Source organism: Pyrus communis, chromosome 10, assembly GCF_041283825.1.
Source record: "Pyrus communis isolate YQ-2024b chromosome 10, ASM4128382v1, whole genome shotgun sequence".
Taxonomy (NCBI): Eukaryota; Viridiplantae; Streptophyta; class Magnoliopsida; order Rosales; family Rosaceae; genus Pyrus; species Pyrus communis.
Window position 1 is genome coordinate 30,250,869 of NC_142574.1, and position 18,677 is coordinate 30,269,545.

Genomic DNA, 18,677 nt, shown 5'->3' on the forward strand with positions numbered 1-18,677 from the left:
AAAGACAGATTAGGTTGAATCTAATATGATGAATTGACCCAATGGATGAAGATGACCCTATCTTTAGATTGAACCACACTCTACTCGTTGACGATCCAATCTATTGATCCAAGATTGATTCTAGGTTAAATATTGGACTAGGTAGACTCGTTTGGACATTTAGTGTACCGGGTCGTATTTCCAACACATTAAAAAATTTCTCCCAAGCTTGATTCTAGGTCAAAGTATTGGACAAAGTTGAACCCTCCTAAGAACTCGTTTAGAAATGTTTTTATCATAATAAGTACTTATTGAACGTTATATACTATAAGTGCTTTTACATAAAACTATCAAACTTTTATTGGGCGTTATCCTAGAGAGACATTTGAAAGTGCTTCTTGAAAATGCACTTGAAATTCTTCCTAAAAACATCTAGATTCTAGTTGAAGCCATTTAATATTTAGTCAAACGTACGCAAAAAGCTCTTCTAGTTTAGAAAGCACTTTTAGCCTTCTCATAACCATTTCCCGTGTTAAAAACATTGGTGGCATGACATAGTTGATGTTTGACAGACCTTAGGGCTGGTTTGGTATTGCTGTGCTTTGAAAAAAAAACGGCTTCTACTGTGCTGTAAGAATAAGCAGCTGTGAAATAAAGCAGCAGAGTGTTTAGTAAACTTTTTTGTAAAAGTACTTTTGAAAAAAATTAAAAAAAAGCAGTATTATAGTGTTTGGTAAACTTTTATGTAAAACAGATGTGAAAAAAAGCTGGTTTTTCAAAGCTGGGTTTTGCAGCTTCTTGTTTTTGGCTTTTTTTCACCCAAAACTATGAAAAAAAGCTGAAGCTGAATGTTTACCAAACACAAAAACAGCTCCCAGCTTTTTTTGATACCAGCTTTTTTTAAAATCACTTCAGTACCAAATCAAGCTTTAATACAATATTAATGAATAAATACACGTATTTTTTACTAAAATTGATCCACAAGTAGGTGATGGATATTGATTGGAGAGAGGAAAGGGCAAATGGGTGTCCAAACAGTGCACATGGAAAGTTTCAAATTCGCAATCAATCCTCAACGGTCATGCTAGCATGGTGCAAAACAAGCAAAGCAGACAAAAAGCACAAGAAGCCAAGCAGTCTCTTGTTAACCTGCACTACACTTGCCATGTTTTCTGGCTTTCCCGTTTTGATTTTTCATCACTCTTTCTTTCACTCGGTCTCTTTTTCCTCTTCTTTCATCATCACAAGTCCCACATTCCTCCTCCTCCTCCTCCACTTTCACTATCTCATGTCCCCCATCACACGCTGTTTTTTTTGGTCTTTTTATTTTTTTTTTTAAGTCAAAAAGTAGACTTGAAAATAATGTTAGATTTCAACTAAAGAGGCTTGGGAACCGCCTCGGCCGGAGGCGGAGAATGTCATTATCATCTCCACCCCAACGGAGTCATCACCCCTTTGGTGGGAGACTCTGTCCGAGATTCGGGGTCTAATAAGTTTTCTAATTAAATTTCTCACAATTAGAATTTAAAAAAAAAAAAAAATTCATTATCTTTGTTTATATAATACAACATAGAATGAAACAATTACATGGTACAACAAAAACACAAATGAATGTTTTTTGAATTGTAAATCAAATAGAGAAACGTAACTTCTTCTTTTTTTATGAAATTCGAGATTGTTTTGTGAGTAAAAAGAGAATGGATAGCGTAACTCATAAAATCTAAGTAGATGATGGCATGCTTTAAATCCAAGGTACACAGAATAAGATTGGACACAATTTTTTATTTTTAACTTCGACATACTTTGAATATGGTTGATTATCCAATTCAATCAAATTTAAGAAACCAAATGTGATGAATTTGAACCACGTTATTATTAGTCTATTGTAAGACTTAGTTCACTCTTTCAGCCCTTAGTATACATAATATCGTCTGTTAGACAAAAAAAATATGGCCTTAAAAAGAGACTCAGGGCGGAGACCGCGACCGGCTAGCAATCCCATTCCGGCTCAATACGGCGGGCACCGCGGAATAGCGGTGTTGGGGGAAAAATTGCCGTGTCCGTCTACTCTGGTTTGCATGATTGCTTATACACCAATTCAAACCTCCAACAAGAAAACTCAAACGAGTAGAAGATACCAGAATTCAATTGGGACCCGATAAATCGACATCTCGAGCCTCCTAACATAAACTAATCAGCAGCAGATCAGCTGAAGATCTATTGTACACTTGCGAAGTTTTCTGAGGCCGATCACCTCAAAGCCAGATTGAAACTGAAGTCAAGATGATGCAACATAGGACAATTCAAATGGGTCCCGTACCATATTCCATATCTATAGGTCACTTTCTCACCTATTATGATCTATAATATTATAGATCTACCATGCTTAGACTATGAATTAGTGCTTCCTTCCAAATTTCGAGAGAGGATTCTTGCTGGATTCTTTTTGTAATAATTTCGGACAACAATTGCGTAACATGGAGTGCGTGTGGCCGTTTGGTTGCACACAATGACAACCTGCTTTGATATCATGATGAAATTAAGGTTCCACCATAAAACTAATTGACAATATGAGGAGTAGCCCAAGGCCATATAAGCACATAGCAAACCTTGTCCCTTACCAATGTTGAACAACTCTCAACAACATGAGAAATATTTCCACACACAATTTCTTGTTACGTACACTAATATTTATTTATGTTTCTTAATGTTTTTTTAATTTCTTCAATACAAAAAGCTAAAAATTAACGAGAAGAGATCCTCTCTGGATCTCTAATTGGGTTAAAGTTGAGAAATCATTTCTCCAGTTGGATTAAAGTTGAGAGACAATTGGTAATTGATTTTTAGTTGATGGACTATAGTCACACGTTTTGATGAGTTGAGGTACCAATGATAATATATTTGTAGTTAATGGACCATTGCTCCAATTGAATTAAAATTGAAGGACCATTGATACAATTTAGGGCTGGTTTGGTATTGCTGTACTTTGAAAAAAAGCTGCTTCTGCTGTACTGTGAGAATAAGCAGCTGTGAAATAAAGCAGTAGAGTATTTGGTAAACTTTTTTGTAAAAGTGCTTTTGAAAAAAAAAAAAAAAAGCAGTATTATAGTGTTTGGTAAACTTTTATGTAAAACAGATGTGAAAAAAAACTAGTTTTTCAAAGCTAGATTTTGCAGCTTCTTGTTTTTGGCTTTTTCTCATCCAAAACTGTGAAAAAAAAAACTGAAGCTGAATGTTTACCAAACACAAAAAGAGCTTCCAACTTTTTTTTATACCAGTTTTTTTCAGAATCAACTCGGTATCAAATCAGATCTTATTCATTATCTCATTCGTTGATGACAAATCTTTTTATGCGAGCAATTTTCAATAAATATGATACAAGTAGCATTATTTTCTGAACAATCATGAAATATAAAATCATTTCAACCCTAGGTGAAAAAAAAAATGAATGATTAATCTCATTTTATTTTATTTTATTGCGAAAAGACCCATGTAATAAATACAACACTATGCACAAAGAATCCAGTCTGCCCTAGTTTGCTTGCCGTCTTTACTCACTGAAAAATACAGCACAAGAGTCAAGATTCCTTGCCCATTCTTCTACTCTTTCTTTGACAGCTATCCCTATGCTCTTTTTCCCCTTTCACTCAATCAATCCTCCTAAAGAAATGCTAAAGTGACTCGGACTTATGGATTCTCTAACATTTTACAATGTAATATTAATTTTCATGTTAACGTTATAATATATTACATAAAAATTAAAGTGATAGAAAGTGCACGAAGAGTTTTCTTAAGGGAGTCCCTTTTCTCATCCCCAATTCATCTCCACTACTCACACGGTCACAATTAATGTCAAAAAGTTTTGGAAGTAAAATTAGATATTGCTATTTACTTCCTCCATTTATTGAAAATAAAAAATAAAAAAATAGAGTTGGCAGAGACCATATGAAATTGAATCCTTTCCGAGGCAATGTCTCGGGATTCTTCTGATTGGACAACACGGACCTTTAAATTTTGATCCAACAATCACAAACAGAAAATTCCTCTAAAATTATAATAATTGTAATCATTGGATCAAAATCCAACGACTTGTGTTATCCGGTCAGAGGATCCCGAGACATTGCCTCAGAGAGAATCCAATTTCAGACCATATCAGAATTCAGAACAGTAATTGACCCCCTCATGCTGTGTATGGTGATTCATAATTACATTAAAATGAATTCACCCCCCACCACCACCCAAATTTGACTTATTAACTCCCAATTCAATTCATAGATTTATTTTCTTCCTCGTAAATAGTTAAACCAGTTGGTTAAGATATCCTCATCTATCGCTGCAATTTCGAATTCTCTTCACTTATACATTTAAGAATGCAAAATTTCAATGCAACGATGTTTAAAAAAAATCATGCTATTAAAAGGTAAAACACATACGGGCACTTCATAAGTTCGTTACACTACCACCTTCGCGTCTCCCTTTCATGTAAATCTTTATTGTATATTATAATATTTTAGAACATATATCACTTGAATTATGTCTAGTTTTTTTTTTTTCACCCAATTGGCCTTTCCATATAAAATTAGTAACACAAAACTAAAAATTGAAATTTTATTCAATTTTCCACCTGTCCCTCCATTTTCTCATCAACCAAACAAGCATACGAAATAAGTTAAAATCAAAATAAAAAAATAAAAGAAAAAGGAGAGTCATACATGAAATTTTAGAATTGCTTAAAGGCTCTCTCATTTCTCTGCAAATATTCCATTACAATTTACCTTCCCTCATCATCATAATAATCAATGTCAACATTAATAACACATTAAAATTACACAAAACTAAAAATTAAAAAAAAATAATCGAAAATTCATTTTTAATTCAAGAAGATGAACCTGAAGCAGCTCTCGGCGACGTCGTCGGGAACAGAGGCAGCAACCGGGGCTCCGATTCCCGCGGCGTCGTGCTCGGGGAAGGGTGCAAGTAAAAACCCTTTTCTTTAATCGCCTTCTCCTCCGCCTCCCTGTTCAAACTCGAGCACCCATTTGGATTCGGGCCGTAATTCGCCGTCCCGGACCGGTCAAACGGGTCGGATATCAGCGGCGTGACAGGGCTGAGAACCAAAGCAGGAAAGTCGAGAATGCTCGGAGATAAAATCTCGGGATTTCGCGGCGAGAATCCGGAAGCTGCGGAGCTAAAGATGGGGATTAGAGGGTTAATCCGGAGGTTCTTGAGGGAGTTCCGGCGCTCGTAGAGCTTGAACCCGGACCCGGATTGTTGTTTTGTGTGCGTGGATTTGATGGGCGGGATGTGTGTTTTCGCGTGCGGGTCGGATGTGGATTTCGAAGAGGCTTGCTTAGCGGTTTCGGTGGAGCCGGTGAGCATTTGAACGACTTGTTTGAAGGAGGAGGTGTCAGCTTGGACGAAGGTGGTCGGATACGGGTTGGTGGGTTCGGATCTGGTGTAGGGTTTAGGGGGCTGGGGAGTTGGGGTTGTTGGGGGAGCTCCGCCGTTGAGGTGGTGGTTGCTGTTGGAGCTGCTTGTGCTGCTGTTGGAGCTGTGGCTGTTTGGGGAGGGAAGCAAAGAAGGAGTTGGGTTATCCGGTTGGTGGTGCCTGGGTGAGGATTCCATTGATGGGTTCTCTGATTTATTTTCTGTTTGGTTGCTGAGAAAGTGCGAGAAAGTGAGAAAATTGAGAGAGAGGGAGCGGGAGGGAGGAAGAGAGCGAGTGAGTTTTTTATGAGATGAGACTTTCTTTTTGTTTGGTAAGAAATGTTTTGGTGAGTAGAGTTCGGGTTCTACTGTTGTTGGAGTCTCCTCACGCGCTTGGGAGGAGTGTGATGCGTACATGTTCTATATCATGATGAGACAATGGAGGAGAGAGTTTTAATTTCTTAATTCATTTCACTAATTCTACTAATTAAACCAATAAATTGAGTTAATTGTAAAAATTAAAAGTAATAAACCAAATGATACAGAATTATTATGAGCACTTCAAAATAATTATTTTGTTCAATTTTTTTTAAATCACATAATATATGTGTCTACAACACTCATCACGTGATTGACGAATTAACAATTATCTTAAGCCCTAACACTTGATTGCAAACAAAGTTTTTGACCTTTGGAGTGAGAATTTACCTTGAGGGTACTATCCTTGGATCTACTTTGCAAATTGATCTTATGGTACAAATCATCCATCTCATAAGTTCGTTTTTAGGATTATAAAATTACAACGTACAAACTCAAATACGATACTCTATTTTTCCCACTCACAACACTAGAATAAGGGAGAAAATAATTAGATCGCCAATAAAAATCATTAGTATTATGTTTATGTGCAACAAAGTTGGCTTCGTAATGAACACGCTTAGCTTTGTGATGAACATGATTTTTAACTTGCAACTAAGATAACATCGAAATAGAATACAAGACTACAATGTAGAGGAGGGCGTGGGCGTGAGTAAAAGGGAAGAAGACCAGCTGGTAAAATGGCATTGGTGGTCTTCGGAATTTTGGAAGACATGGGTGGAGAGGTGGGGTTTGTGAATCATTTTATAAAGAAAAAAAGAAAAAAAAGAAAAAAGAAAAAGAAAAAAACGTCAAAAGAGCTTCAAAGTTCTCATTGACTTTTAGAGAGAGAGTGGATTAAAGTCTTAACTACGCTACTTGACATTAAACAAATTATTTAATTAGTCAAATACCATGACCATGCGTGGTGCACTTAATCTGCAGATTCCCCCACAGCACAAAACCAACTCATTTGTTATAAACAAGGATTAAACTCTAACTAAAATATCTTTAGATTTAGATGCAAACCAACTCCCATAGAATATCGCTATTTGCTCAATTAGTTAGAAGCATGTATTTTGGAGAATTTTAACGAAAAGTTTTCAGCACTGTTTACTTTAACGAAAATCTATATTTTTACCCTAAAAAGTCAATCTTGATACTATTCACTTTAGTCTTTATTTCAAAGTTTTCAAACCATTTTCATTCATTTTTCTTGTATTTTGCACCAGAAAATGGAGATACATGTTCAACTTTGAGAAAGCTTAAGTATTTTAGTCTTGAGTAATGATAGGAACATTAAAATTTTAAATCATTAATAAGAAATAAACACGTTAATTGACACTTAGTTAATAATCTAATCATCTACAATCATATCATTTGGTTTAAAAAATTTGATCTCCCTAGCATTACCTTTTTAGTCTCACCAACTAAAAAATCTAGCACTTTTTTTGGTAAAATAAGAGTGGATCACCTAAAAAACTAGCTTAAAGAGTTATTACAGATAATCCAACGTAAATACAACTTTTATTGAACAAGTCAACTATTTATGAGAGTGTTAAAAAATTACAAAACCTACGTGGCGCGCAGGCCGAGTAACTAATAAGCTAACTACGTCCTTCGGTTGAATGCGGGGCGTGCCAACTCGTCGGCCGAGCTCGGCCGAGGAGTAAAATTTGTTGATGTTGCGTTGAGCACGTTGTTGACTTCTCTACCTTGCGATCGCGACCGAGGAAGGAACACTCACGGTCTCTGAGTTCTACAGCCTGAAGACAAGGCTGCTAATTCTGCGGAGTTCACAAGTCGTTCGAGCCCGATTCGGTCACTGTGATTATATTCGTAAGAGTATAAGCACGTCGAATCGAGACCAAACTATATGGGCACAGGTACTCAAACGTGATGTATGTCTTGATGGTGAACGTAGTTCGGCCGTCGGAATGCCGAACCCTGAAACTCACTTGCGAGTATCCAATCATAAAACCGCTCGGCGTCCAGTACGCCGAGTAATGCAATTCGTAACACCTGACTATGCCGAGAAGGCTAGTAAGGTGACCTCTGCCAATAAAGGTTCGAAAACCCTTCTCGACCGAGACTTAGATAGGTAACCGGTCGACCTCGACGCAATGCTGTTTATCCAAACTGAAGGTGCTTCTTGGTCGGCTGATTTTGCGGCAGCAGTGCTGTTTATCCAAACTGAAGATGCTCGCCGGGCGCTTTCACAGTGCTGTTTATCCAAACTGAAGGTGTGTCGGCAGGAAAAGAAAAGGAAAAATCTCAAGGTGTTTGAGAGGTTTTGCGCAGGGCAATTGTATGCTGATTTTTGAAGGGTCTTTTCTGTTGCATGATTTCTTGTATTTATAGTGTTCCATTCCTTGAAACCAATTCTGATTTGGATTGGGAGTCCTTGTCCCATTTCGCCTCTAACTCGCGCAAACCTATTCCTACTGGGATTCTGAATTTTCCTTCTTTTCGGGACTCCATTCCTTGCTGGTCGAGAATCCTGATCGCATTAGGACTTCCTCGACCTTTCCTACTCATCCAGACTACTTGGGATGGGATTTGGCCGATCCTGCCAGCTGGCCTGGGATTTATTATTCGGCCCATAGCATTTACCATCACCTTGGGCCGAGCACATCTTGCCGCTCGGCCCAGCAATAATATTTTGGGCCCAAACAGAGAGTTAACCGACCAACTAAGTATTTTTCTGGTTCGACTCCTGCTTTCCCAATATCGTTTTATAAAAAATAAAAATAAAAAAGGTCGAACCGCTCAACCTTGTAAAATTACTAGTTTACCTACAACATTTACATGAATCATCAGTGTTAAAGATCACATGGTCACAAATGTTAATCATCAACAAGGCTTGACTTCCTTACAAGCTGGTTTGGTGATTCGAGACACAATTACGCAAATTAAAACTTGCACTAGTGTCCTTGCTTGTATTTTATAGCAATGTGCATCAATCACAACTGTAGTTGTGGGTTGGTTTATGATGTCGGACCATACTTTGATATAACTAGATTCACCTGTTTCTAATTGAAAAGTAAAACTTCGATAGAGTTGTTTCTCAAAATTGGATAGATCAAGTTAGAACAAAATATAAGGGGTCACGTACTTTTATGAAATGGATATACAGGTAACGTGGTCGGACATCCTACCCAAACTTTTTCTCTTAAGTCTCGCCCGAGTGAGGTCAATTTGACGATTGGTACATGTCCAATGTTGTCAATGCAAGACACCAAACAAAGCCCTAGTATTAGGCATATTATACAGTGATCAATAGACGGAAAGAACCGTACTTCTAATCTAATTGAAGTTAGAAACTAATCAAGATTTGGAATCCGAATTTCGAAACTCCTATAATTCAGGCGGATGAGAATTTTCAAAATTTGGAGAAATGTATGTAGCCTTTGCCTTTACTACAAAGTCAGACAGAGTGATGGGCACATTGAAGTTGGCACTTAAATGCCGGATCCTAAAGTGAAAAGGAGAGGTGAATCCAATTCTCATTTATATTAAGAACTAAAAGGGGGAAATTTTATTTAAATTCATGCAATATTTTTTTATATTCAACTTAAAATTTAAACGTTAAGTGTCTATTTTACCATATTGAATAATTATTATTAAGTACAAAATGAAATTAATAATAAAACTCAAATTTATCAATAAACCCAAACACTATAATTAAACCCTAGGATCACTCTTTATTTATCCTCCGTTCATTCCGGCTAAAACCCTAATAGCTGTCATAGAGAAGAATAAGTTTTTCTATTGATGGATGGTGGTTTTGAAGTTTTGAATACTCCAACCAAAGTATGACTCAATTTATAAATTTTTTGTTCGTTTGATTTCAATTTTTTAGAGTTTAGAAAATGAGTATTTTGGTTTTTGTTATTATTATTTTTTTCAATCAATCCTGCATAGTTTGGTAATCTTTATGTAACAACAAATTACTGCAGTCAATCTTTCACTGTCCATCTGCACCCTAAAAAACCAAAAAGACTTGCCGATATTGCAAGGACCTTGGATTCCGTTTGCTTCTTCTATTTTTATATTATTATTATTTTCTTCTCTGTCAGTGTAGCCTGACTACACCCCAAAAAATCATGGCATCAATGTAGCTATTGGTGCAAATAGTATTTGCCTAAAAGTCCTAATACAAAGTCTACACCGCAAAAAACCAAGAAAACTTGCAAATATCTACCTAAGTTAGTTTCTCTAAAAAGAGTAAGTGTTACGGCTTTTTAGGGTAGTAAAAACTTACTGAAATTTGGTAGGGATGGATGTGTTTATAGGGGAGTGGCCTGCCATGGTGTTAGGGTTTTACCTACACATGGTTGCATCCTATTGGCCAGGATTTATGGAGAGAGTATTCTCAAAATATTAAATATGAAATAATATCTTGAGATAATGGTGTAAATATTCCTAATTGATTTAAATAGGGATTACTTACTTGAATGAAGTCAATCTTCAATTGGGAATATATTAAAGATGGAATTTGGGTAATTAATCATTATCTTTAATGCTTTGACTTTCCCTTGCCATGGGCAGGTGAGCTATGATCAATCGTATTCAGTTGCATGGACCTTCATGGGTGTTGAGCTATGTGTGAAAGTATCTGAGGAGCCTGCCCATTTAATGAGGGCAATCTTGAGCAAAAGTTCACATTTCACCTCAAGAAATTTTGAGATCATTTTGGGCCCCACAGTAGTATCTCAAATTAATCTCGCACTTATTGATTTGAGATGTTGCATGAATAACATTGTTGATTAATCGCACACTCATTGACTTAGGTATTGTTGTGATGGCATCCCAAACGCCACGAAAATTTTCCCTTCTAAAGGAGAAAAACTTACAAAAAAACATGCATAAAATGGATTTTTCCATGTGACAATGTCTCAAACTTATCACATGCTATCACGTATTTTAACTTTATCACATAAAATCATAATAATTGAGAAACTACTGCCACTTTTACATCCTCGTTTCATGTAAGTCTCTCTTTTTAAGAGCAGAGATGGATGAAGATTTCGATCCTTATCCTGAATTGGCCTATTAGACATGTCCATTTATGAGTGAAAATTGTAGACGCACTCATTGTGCACGTTTAGGAATTGAATTAGTTGTGAAGACGACCTTTGTTTTTTGAAATCACAACATTTCTGCATATAGCACAACGTGGGGGAGCTTGATTTGAATGTCATTACACTAAGGCCACATATTTAATTGGGACAGAAGCTGAAAATCCAGGGCGTAATGCACATGCATGAAAAGGGCACTCTTTAAACTTGCTTTCCTTGCTCAATTTACATGAACTGGCGTTCGGGTGCATACGTGACTTCGACTTGGGCACATCACGGATGGCCCTTGATGAGTTGGGTTTTGGGCTTCATATAATTTGTTTGAGAAGCTTTGGTGTACCGCGGGCTTAACAGTTTCTGGTTTTTTAATTTAACTTCTTGGGCACGAGAGCCTCTGCATCTTGCTTCCGCACGGGTAGAAGCTCGTGTTCAAGAATGTCTACGGGTCGGCTTGAGTAGGATAACTCCAATGTTTAGTGGATCTTAAATCTGTATCCAAAATTGGGGAGATTTTGAACCTAAGCTCCCCAAACACGTAGTAAGCATTTGAGTTCCGTAAAACTTATTAGCAAAATGGAGAGTAGTCCACCTACTTATAAACACATTTCAAGCCTAATATGTGAAGAACGCAACTCAGGTGACGTGGAGCACGTGTGACCGTTGGACTTTACATGTGGAAAAACCTACTCTGATCCATTAAAGAAGGTTGAGGTTCCATTATAAAACCAATAGGATTCATTCTCAACATATATCACAACCCGCACGATTGTGCTAGCATCATTGAAAAATATCAACAAAATTTGTTGATTATGTCCCCTAATGCTTCTACGAATATTATTCATGTTTATCTGTAAATGAGAGATCATAGATTCAACTTCGACTTTCATAAATAACGAGTTTGATCCCAAAATTATTATTGACTCATTGAGTGATTTAGCTTTAACCTCACCCCAATATATATAAAATAATGGTTCAATCTCAAAACAAAATAACTTTTTTGGGTATCACCAACCACTCTTAAAGTCTACAGGTCAAAACTATTTGGGAGAAATATCAGTGTGAAATATATAGAATATGAGCAGGAGCAACGCAGTCACGAAATTAGTTTAGGATCCAAAGGACAAGCTTGGAATAATAAAGATCTATAGCGCTGGATTGTGGGGCACTAAGCAGAATTTTTAGAATCAAGAGCTCTGTCCGTATGAATCTATAAATATTCATTACTCTTTAAACAAACGCATTGACATCGCCCAGTAAACTATATATCGGACATGTCGGTTGATATATAATATCCGAACCAAAAATGCATACGGGTGTAGTAGGGTTTAGGGCATTTACATAGATTGGGAAGGAAGTTGAAGTTTTACCACACATTGTTTATTAGAAGAACAATCGTTTACATATCTTGGCACGTTTTTGTATGTGATGTCCTCAAGACAAATACATGAACCACATATATCGAGTGATATGAAGCATATGTACTTGTTTTCACAAGTGAGCCAACTATGCTCTAATATTATAAAGAAAGTTAAAGTTATACTAACTAATTGGTAATATAAAGAGTAGTTCTACTTCTTTATAATAACATGAGAAATGCTAAAGAAACTCCCGCTCTCCCGCTATCTCATGTTTTTTACATAATATTTTATAATATTGACACATAAATTGTGCCAAAAACATGACCCACTTTTGAAATAGTTTCCTTAGCATTTCTAATCATATAAGGTTTTTAGATTCCCATTGTAGGGCAACATTTCCTATCTTCACAAATTGAACATTTACGACAACTTTTACAATGCATTCATCGTGCCACAACGAAGCCAAAACAGAGTTAACCACAACTAAAAGTATGAAAGGACTTTCACAACATACATGATTGTCATCCATATGAATCGAATTGTTTGTTTAAATTAAGACAGGAAGCAAGTTTAGTAAATGCCACATTGGACTCAACTAAAACTATTGGGCTATGGACAAAGATCATTTTCGGATCTCTTCCACCAAATCCACTAATCCGAACCCTTGAAATTTGATCCAACCGCTAAAAATAGAAGGCCCTTTAAAAATTGTAATAATTTTAGCCGTTTTATCAAATTTCAAATGTCCGAATTGATGGATTTGATGGAAATGATCTAGAGAGAATACCTTTCATTGGGCTATGGCCTATTAAGTCAGTGCATGATGCCCCAAAACTCGAGAAAAATTATGGGGCACGATAATATCGAATATTACCATTAATTAATATTTATGATCGAGTAAATTATAAGTCTATGCCACTTGTTCACTTGCTTCACGTGCCATATTTAATTTGTGAAAAATCGGGTCAAATCTGAAATAGAGGGATCCAAGGTCGGCCATTATACACTCTAACCAGTGGCCACCATAATCTAAGAAGAACGGCATGGTGTTTTGTTAGATGTCACCCCAAACACCACCTCCCACAACGAGTTTGCCATTGAGATTGAGAATGTGAGTATTCTCACAATGGGGCAGTGGTTCCTTCTAGTCTCGCTCTTTTTCGTATTCACACGAATCGACTCGTTTGGTTAATTTGACATCATTCATGTTAACGTGATAATGTCTGATTAACTTGTCCTACATTTTTGACCACTTGAAATCTATACTGAATAGTTTGTTCATCAAATTAACAGTTGTCTGAGACTTAACTTTTATTGTTGAACTTAAGATGAAGACTCTAGTTCCCCCTCGGCATGCAAATTATAAAAGAGAGAGAATTAGACAATGTCGAGATATAATGGATCAAATTTTAACATTGGGAATCGTTTTTGCATGTCGCTATTGTATGATCATTATGTGATCGTTGTATCGTTGATATATAATCAATTTATCGCCGTTACTAAAAATAATCAAATCTGCAATTAAATATAAAAAAACTAATCATTCTAGTTAATTATCTTTAAATTTAACATAACGTTTGAATTAAGATAAATTCTAATAACGCACAAAGTGAGACCTAAATACAAAAATCTCAATCTTTTTTCTCTTACCCAAAACTTTTTCCCTTGGCAGAAGCCAACTGACATCTTGTAACGTACAATATTCCCTCGTGGATCAAGGCTTTAGTCCTGTCATTGCCTCCACTTTTTCCTTTGCCCCATCCTTGTCCCAGTCTACTCATTTCTTTTTTAATGAATAATGGTAAAAAGATTAAATTTGTAAATTAAATGATGTATCATCAATAAGAATAATCATGTTTATCAATATTTAAGTAATAAATTAATTATCAACTTACATATCCTTTAATTTTTAAAATTTTATCTTCAAATTTAATCTCGTTAGCATGAGCTAAGTTCAGTATAATTCTTTTGTTTTAAGTATTTAAACCAAGATTATCCATGCAGCATCGCTAATTAACTCGAAAACCAAGACCTAAAGTGCCATTTAATTACCAAGATAATACAGGGTTTGGTTCAACCCTCGGAGGCCTTGGAAACTTCTACATTTGTCTTGCTGCATGCAAAAGTATTCCAAACATATTGGCCACTCCTTGCTGGGCACGTGACCCTCTGTGCAGCTTGTCCACAATTTCTCCTACATTTGAATATTATAGTAATTAGAATGCATTTAAATTCAAACCCTACTTATTTAAATCTAAATAAAAACTTATATTTTGGCCAATAAAAACCCTAGTTGGCCTTGCCTGTTAAACATGAGATCTCGTTAAACATGAAGTGCGTGTTAACGTAATGTTTCCAATTAACTAGTCTTTGGAAAAGGTCTAGCAATTACAAGTGGTACATTTACTGAGAAACGTGAGTTTGGATGGTAATTTAAATAGAAGCATTTAAAAACACTGTATATACACATCAAACAACAATTTTAAATCTTTGACCTAAAGTCAATTCCAACCCATGACCTAAAACCTTTTTTTTTTCCTTCTGTTCCCCCCTTCCCCAATCCATTCCAACTCAAGTTCTAATTTGGACCTAAAATCTAAAACCTAAAAAAAAGCTAGAAACAGCTTAGGATTTAGCCCAAAAAATGGTGTGGGCCTCATCAGTGAGAGTGAAAAAAATTGATGTGAAGCACAAATGCCCAAATCCACTCTCTGGACGCGCCCAACGCGCTAGGCCCAAAATCAGCAGGACCCCACCCAAATGGGCATGTCCCCCGCATGTCAGTTTTCAAAGATAACCTAATGGCTAGTTTTTGTGATCCAACGGTCCACATTCAAATTTTTTTTATATTTATATATTTATTAAATCTAATGACTGAAATAGAATATAATTAAATCTAACAGTAAAAAAAAAAAAAAAAGATCTAATGACCCAAATTTAAATCCAACAGCTAAAATAATTAAAATAATTATTTAACTCAAAATTCACCTAAATTTAGTAATTTTTCAATATTTATCGGAATGTAAATATTTTTAGGTTAAAATGTTCATAAAATTAAATTAGGATAGTGTACATAATTTTTTTTTTAAATTTACTTAAAAGAAAAAATTAGCCTAAATTTACTTAAAAGAAAAAATTAGCCTAAATTTATTTTTTAATAATCTCAGGCTAAAATTTAGGCCATAAATGTTGGATCAGAAAAGCTATTTCTGGATGAAAACCTAAATTTTCTAGGTTAAAAATTTTAGGTTTTAAGCTTAAAATTGAAGATGGTCTAAGAAGCTAAATATTTTCGTCCACAAATAACATTTTCATTCTTTTTCTTGTTGTTTTCCAGTTTTCACATTTCTAAGGTCCATCGTATCTCTTGCAAATACCAGCCCAGCCCAATCCATAATTTGAAATAAATTTACCAAGAAATTCCGCAGGGAATCCTGGCTTAAATTCCTATAAATCTCACTCTCTTGAGCTCCTCACTCCATATCTCTAGTCTCTCTCTCTCTCCTCTCTCTTTCTCTCTCTCTCTCTCTCTCTAGAAAAAAAAGAATAGAGAAAGAAACAAAATATGGGTTCTCCTGCAGTGTTTGTGCAGCTCTCAGTCCTCCTACTGAGCTGCTTCACTGCCTTCGGTGATGTAATTACCACTTTACCCGCCATTCCTCCACACCACAGCATTCACTATTCTCACCCAGTAGCTTCCCCAACCCACCCACCGGCACACCCGCCTACTCACGGCCACCACCACCACCGCCCACGCCCACACGCTCCCACTGCCTCCCCGGTTCACCCGCCAGCTCACTCTCCGGTTCACCCACCAGCTCACTCTCCGGTTCACCCACCAGCCCACTCTCCGGTTCACCCACCAGCCCACTCTCCGGTTCACCCACCAAACCCCCACCACCACCACCACGGCCACCCACCGGCCCACTCTCCCACCCACGTTCCGGTTCAGCCTCCGAGCCACCCGCCAACCCACCATGCACCACCGCCTCACCCTCCGGCTCACAGCCCGGTCCACCCACCGGTTCACCCACCTATGTACCCACCTAAGAAACCTTTCCCAAGGAGCTTTGTAGCGGTTCAAGGCGTCGTTTACTGCAAGTCTTGCAACTACTCCGGCGTCGACACCCTTAACGGCGCCAAGCCAGTTCTTGGTAAGTCCATGAATGTGACCATTTTATAAATATTATTACATACGTCACATGGTTTGAGTTTACCCATTTTTCTAACAATGTGTTTGAATTAATTTGTTTCTTTCTTTTTTCTGGGCAGGTGCTACAGTAAAGCTCCAGTGTAACAACACAAAGTACCCATTGGTTGTGAAAAAAACCACGGATAAGAATGGCTACTTTTTTATCACGGCACCAAAGACCGTCACCACCTTTGGAGCTCACAAGTGCAAGGTGTCGCTCGTCTCAGCACCCTCCACCGCCTGCTCCAAGCCGTCCGATCTGCATGGTGGACTGAGCGGTGCACTCCTGAGGCCTGTGAAGCCATTTGTCTCCCAGAAGCTCCCATTCCTTCTCTACAATGTCGGTCCATTTGCCTTCGAGCCAAAATGTCCTCGTTAATTTAATTAACAGTTCAGTAAAGCTTGTCTTAATTAATGGGGCTTTGTACTTAAATAGTAATCCTAGATTAATGTGCTATTGTTTGGGTTTCCGGTTTCCCCCTGCATGGTTTGAATGAATGCCTGTTTGGAAATAAGGCTTTGTTATATGGGTTACAATAATGAATGGTAATTGATCTGGATTTTGGTTTCGTCCATATAATCTTGAATTAATTATATGTTAAAGTGTTTTTAGTAAGACGATATTTTAATGTGAACTTGAATTTAAATACAAAAAGAAGAAAACATCGTTAGGATTTTAACCTAAGGTGCATATACTGACACACTGTGTTAGTTTAACTTGTAGTGAAAAATGATAAATCTTCAACGGTCGGATACGGTACAGCTTGTCCTGTGGCAGACATGATCGTAGCTTTCGTTTCGGATAAATAAATAAACAAATTAAATAAAGAAAGAAAGCAATAAAGTTGAGCCTCGGCATGCATGCATGCAGTGTCTGATGCACTGAGCTTGAGCCATTGGATTCTTTGAAAGGTCCGTAAAATCACGTCGAAGAACCCTAAAAAGTAGCTGCAGTGGGGGGTCAGTTTTGGTCTTTGAAAAATTGGCCTTTTTTACCAAACAGAGGTGTTTCAAATTTTGGACATGTAAAACGTTAAAAGTTACATCAAATCATGGGTGTAGTGGGGCCTGGTCAAGAAAAGTTGTGTGGAGTAGAAGACTTGGGGTTGAAAGCTGAGAAAATGTTACGTGGTTGGTTAACTTGGTTTCTTCGATTTTATTTATTACCGTCGGTAAATTTAAATTTTGAGATTTTGTGATCATAAAGCATAATAAATAGTGTGATTGGAGATAAAAAAAAATTTAAACTTCTCCTTATATTTTGTCTAAGCATTCATTTAGGGAGCCAATTAGATGCTCTAATTTCCTGGATTATACAGATAGAAGTTGGCGGATGTGTGGATTTAATTTGATGAAGGTCATTTTTTTTGACAAGATAACTGCGGCTTCTGTGGTCGTCTATTGGCTGTGAACTATGTGCATGCATAATCAAGTAAGGGTTCGTGATGGGTCATGCATGCCTGGGGCAAAATCTTGTGTCAAACGCGTAATATAGTGTTTGTAAGTTTACGTTTCTCTATCCGCATTCAAGTGCATGTTAAATTTGAGGAGACTCCCACGCATATATAAAATATATGTAAGTTGTAACAATAAACATAGGGTTAACATTATGAAGGTTGATAGAGAACAATTAATTATTCTTGGATAATACGTAGCATTAAGTGATATAAAAAATAAATGGTTGAGATTGAAAATAAAATATTTAATAGTTGTGTAGATCAAATTTAACAGGTAAGACACCAGTAACACTAAGTGCTATGTACTATTAAAGCTACACTATTTTTTTTTTTTTTAAAAGATGACAATTGGTGATTTTGCCACGACGGTCCATTCTTCTTTAAAGGCCAAAAAGACTCATAGAAGCATTTCCACGTCCTCGGCCTTTGTCATAATCGTATAATTCACCAACACTAGGGATCCTCTCCGGATCCCTTCCTCCTAATCCATCATGTCCGGAGATCTGGGTTGTTGAAATTTGATCAAACATCTAAAGTTATTATAACTTTTAAAATGAGCCTCGGTTTGTAGCCGCAAAATCAAATTTCAACAGTCTAAATTTCTGAACTTGAAGAATTAGGAGGAAGGGATCCAGAGAGGATCCCTTTCCGCTAAGCTCCTAACATTTTAATTCCAAATGGCATGCGTGATGATTGGGTACGTTATCTATTGCCTTGTATTCATGTTGTTCAACATACATACTCGATAACTGCATCTACATAAGACTTATAGTGATGATTTGGTTCCCTTTTCTGGTAAAAGTAGTCTCGCACAGCCACGCTTTTC

General features: G+C 36.8%; 2 protein-coding genes across 2 annotated transcripts; one reads left to right on the top strand and one right to left on the bottom strand.

Annotated features, from left to right (window-relative positions):
* Positions 1-4,697: 4,697 nt before the first annotated feature.
* On the bottom strand, positions 4,698-5,733 carry LOC137729171 (VQ motif-containing protein 4). The gene has a single exon (XM_068468021.2). The coding sequence runs from the start codon at positions 5,602-5,604 to the stop codon at positions 4,855-4,857; it is 750 nt and encodes a 249-aa protein (XP_068324122.2). The 5' UTR covers positions 5,605-5,733; the 3' UTR covers positions 4,698-4,854.
* Positions 5,734-15,673: 9,940 nt separating this feature from the next.
* On the top strand, positions 15,674-16,974 carry LOC137728770 (uncharacterized). The gene is made up of 2 exons (XM_068467528.2): positions 15,674-16,356; positions 16,475-16,974. The coding sequence occupies exons 1-2, from the start codon at positions 15,768-15,770 to the stop codon at positions 16,771-16,773; spliced, it is 888 nt and encodes a 295-aa protein (XP_068323629.2). The 5' UTR covers positions 15,674-15,767; the 3' UTR covers positions 16,774-16,974.
* The last annotated feature ends 1,703 nt before the right edge of the window (positions 16,975-18,677 follow it).

Bases quoted from the DNA above. Each gene is read 5' to 3' on its own strand.
- LOC137729171 (XM_068468021.2), bottom strand. From the start codon at position 5,604: ATGGAATCCTCACCCAGGCACCACCAACCGGATAACCCAACTCCTTCT.
- LOC137728770 (XM_068467528.2), top strand. From the start codon at position 15,768: ATGGGTTCTCCTGCAGTGTTTGTGCAGCTCTCAGTCCTCCTACTGAGC. The intron at 16,357-16,474 runs GTAAGTCCATGA...TTTTCTGGGCAG, and splicing joins CGGCGCCAAGCCAGTTCTTG to GTGCTACAGTAAAGCTCCAG.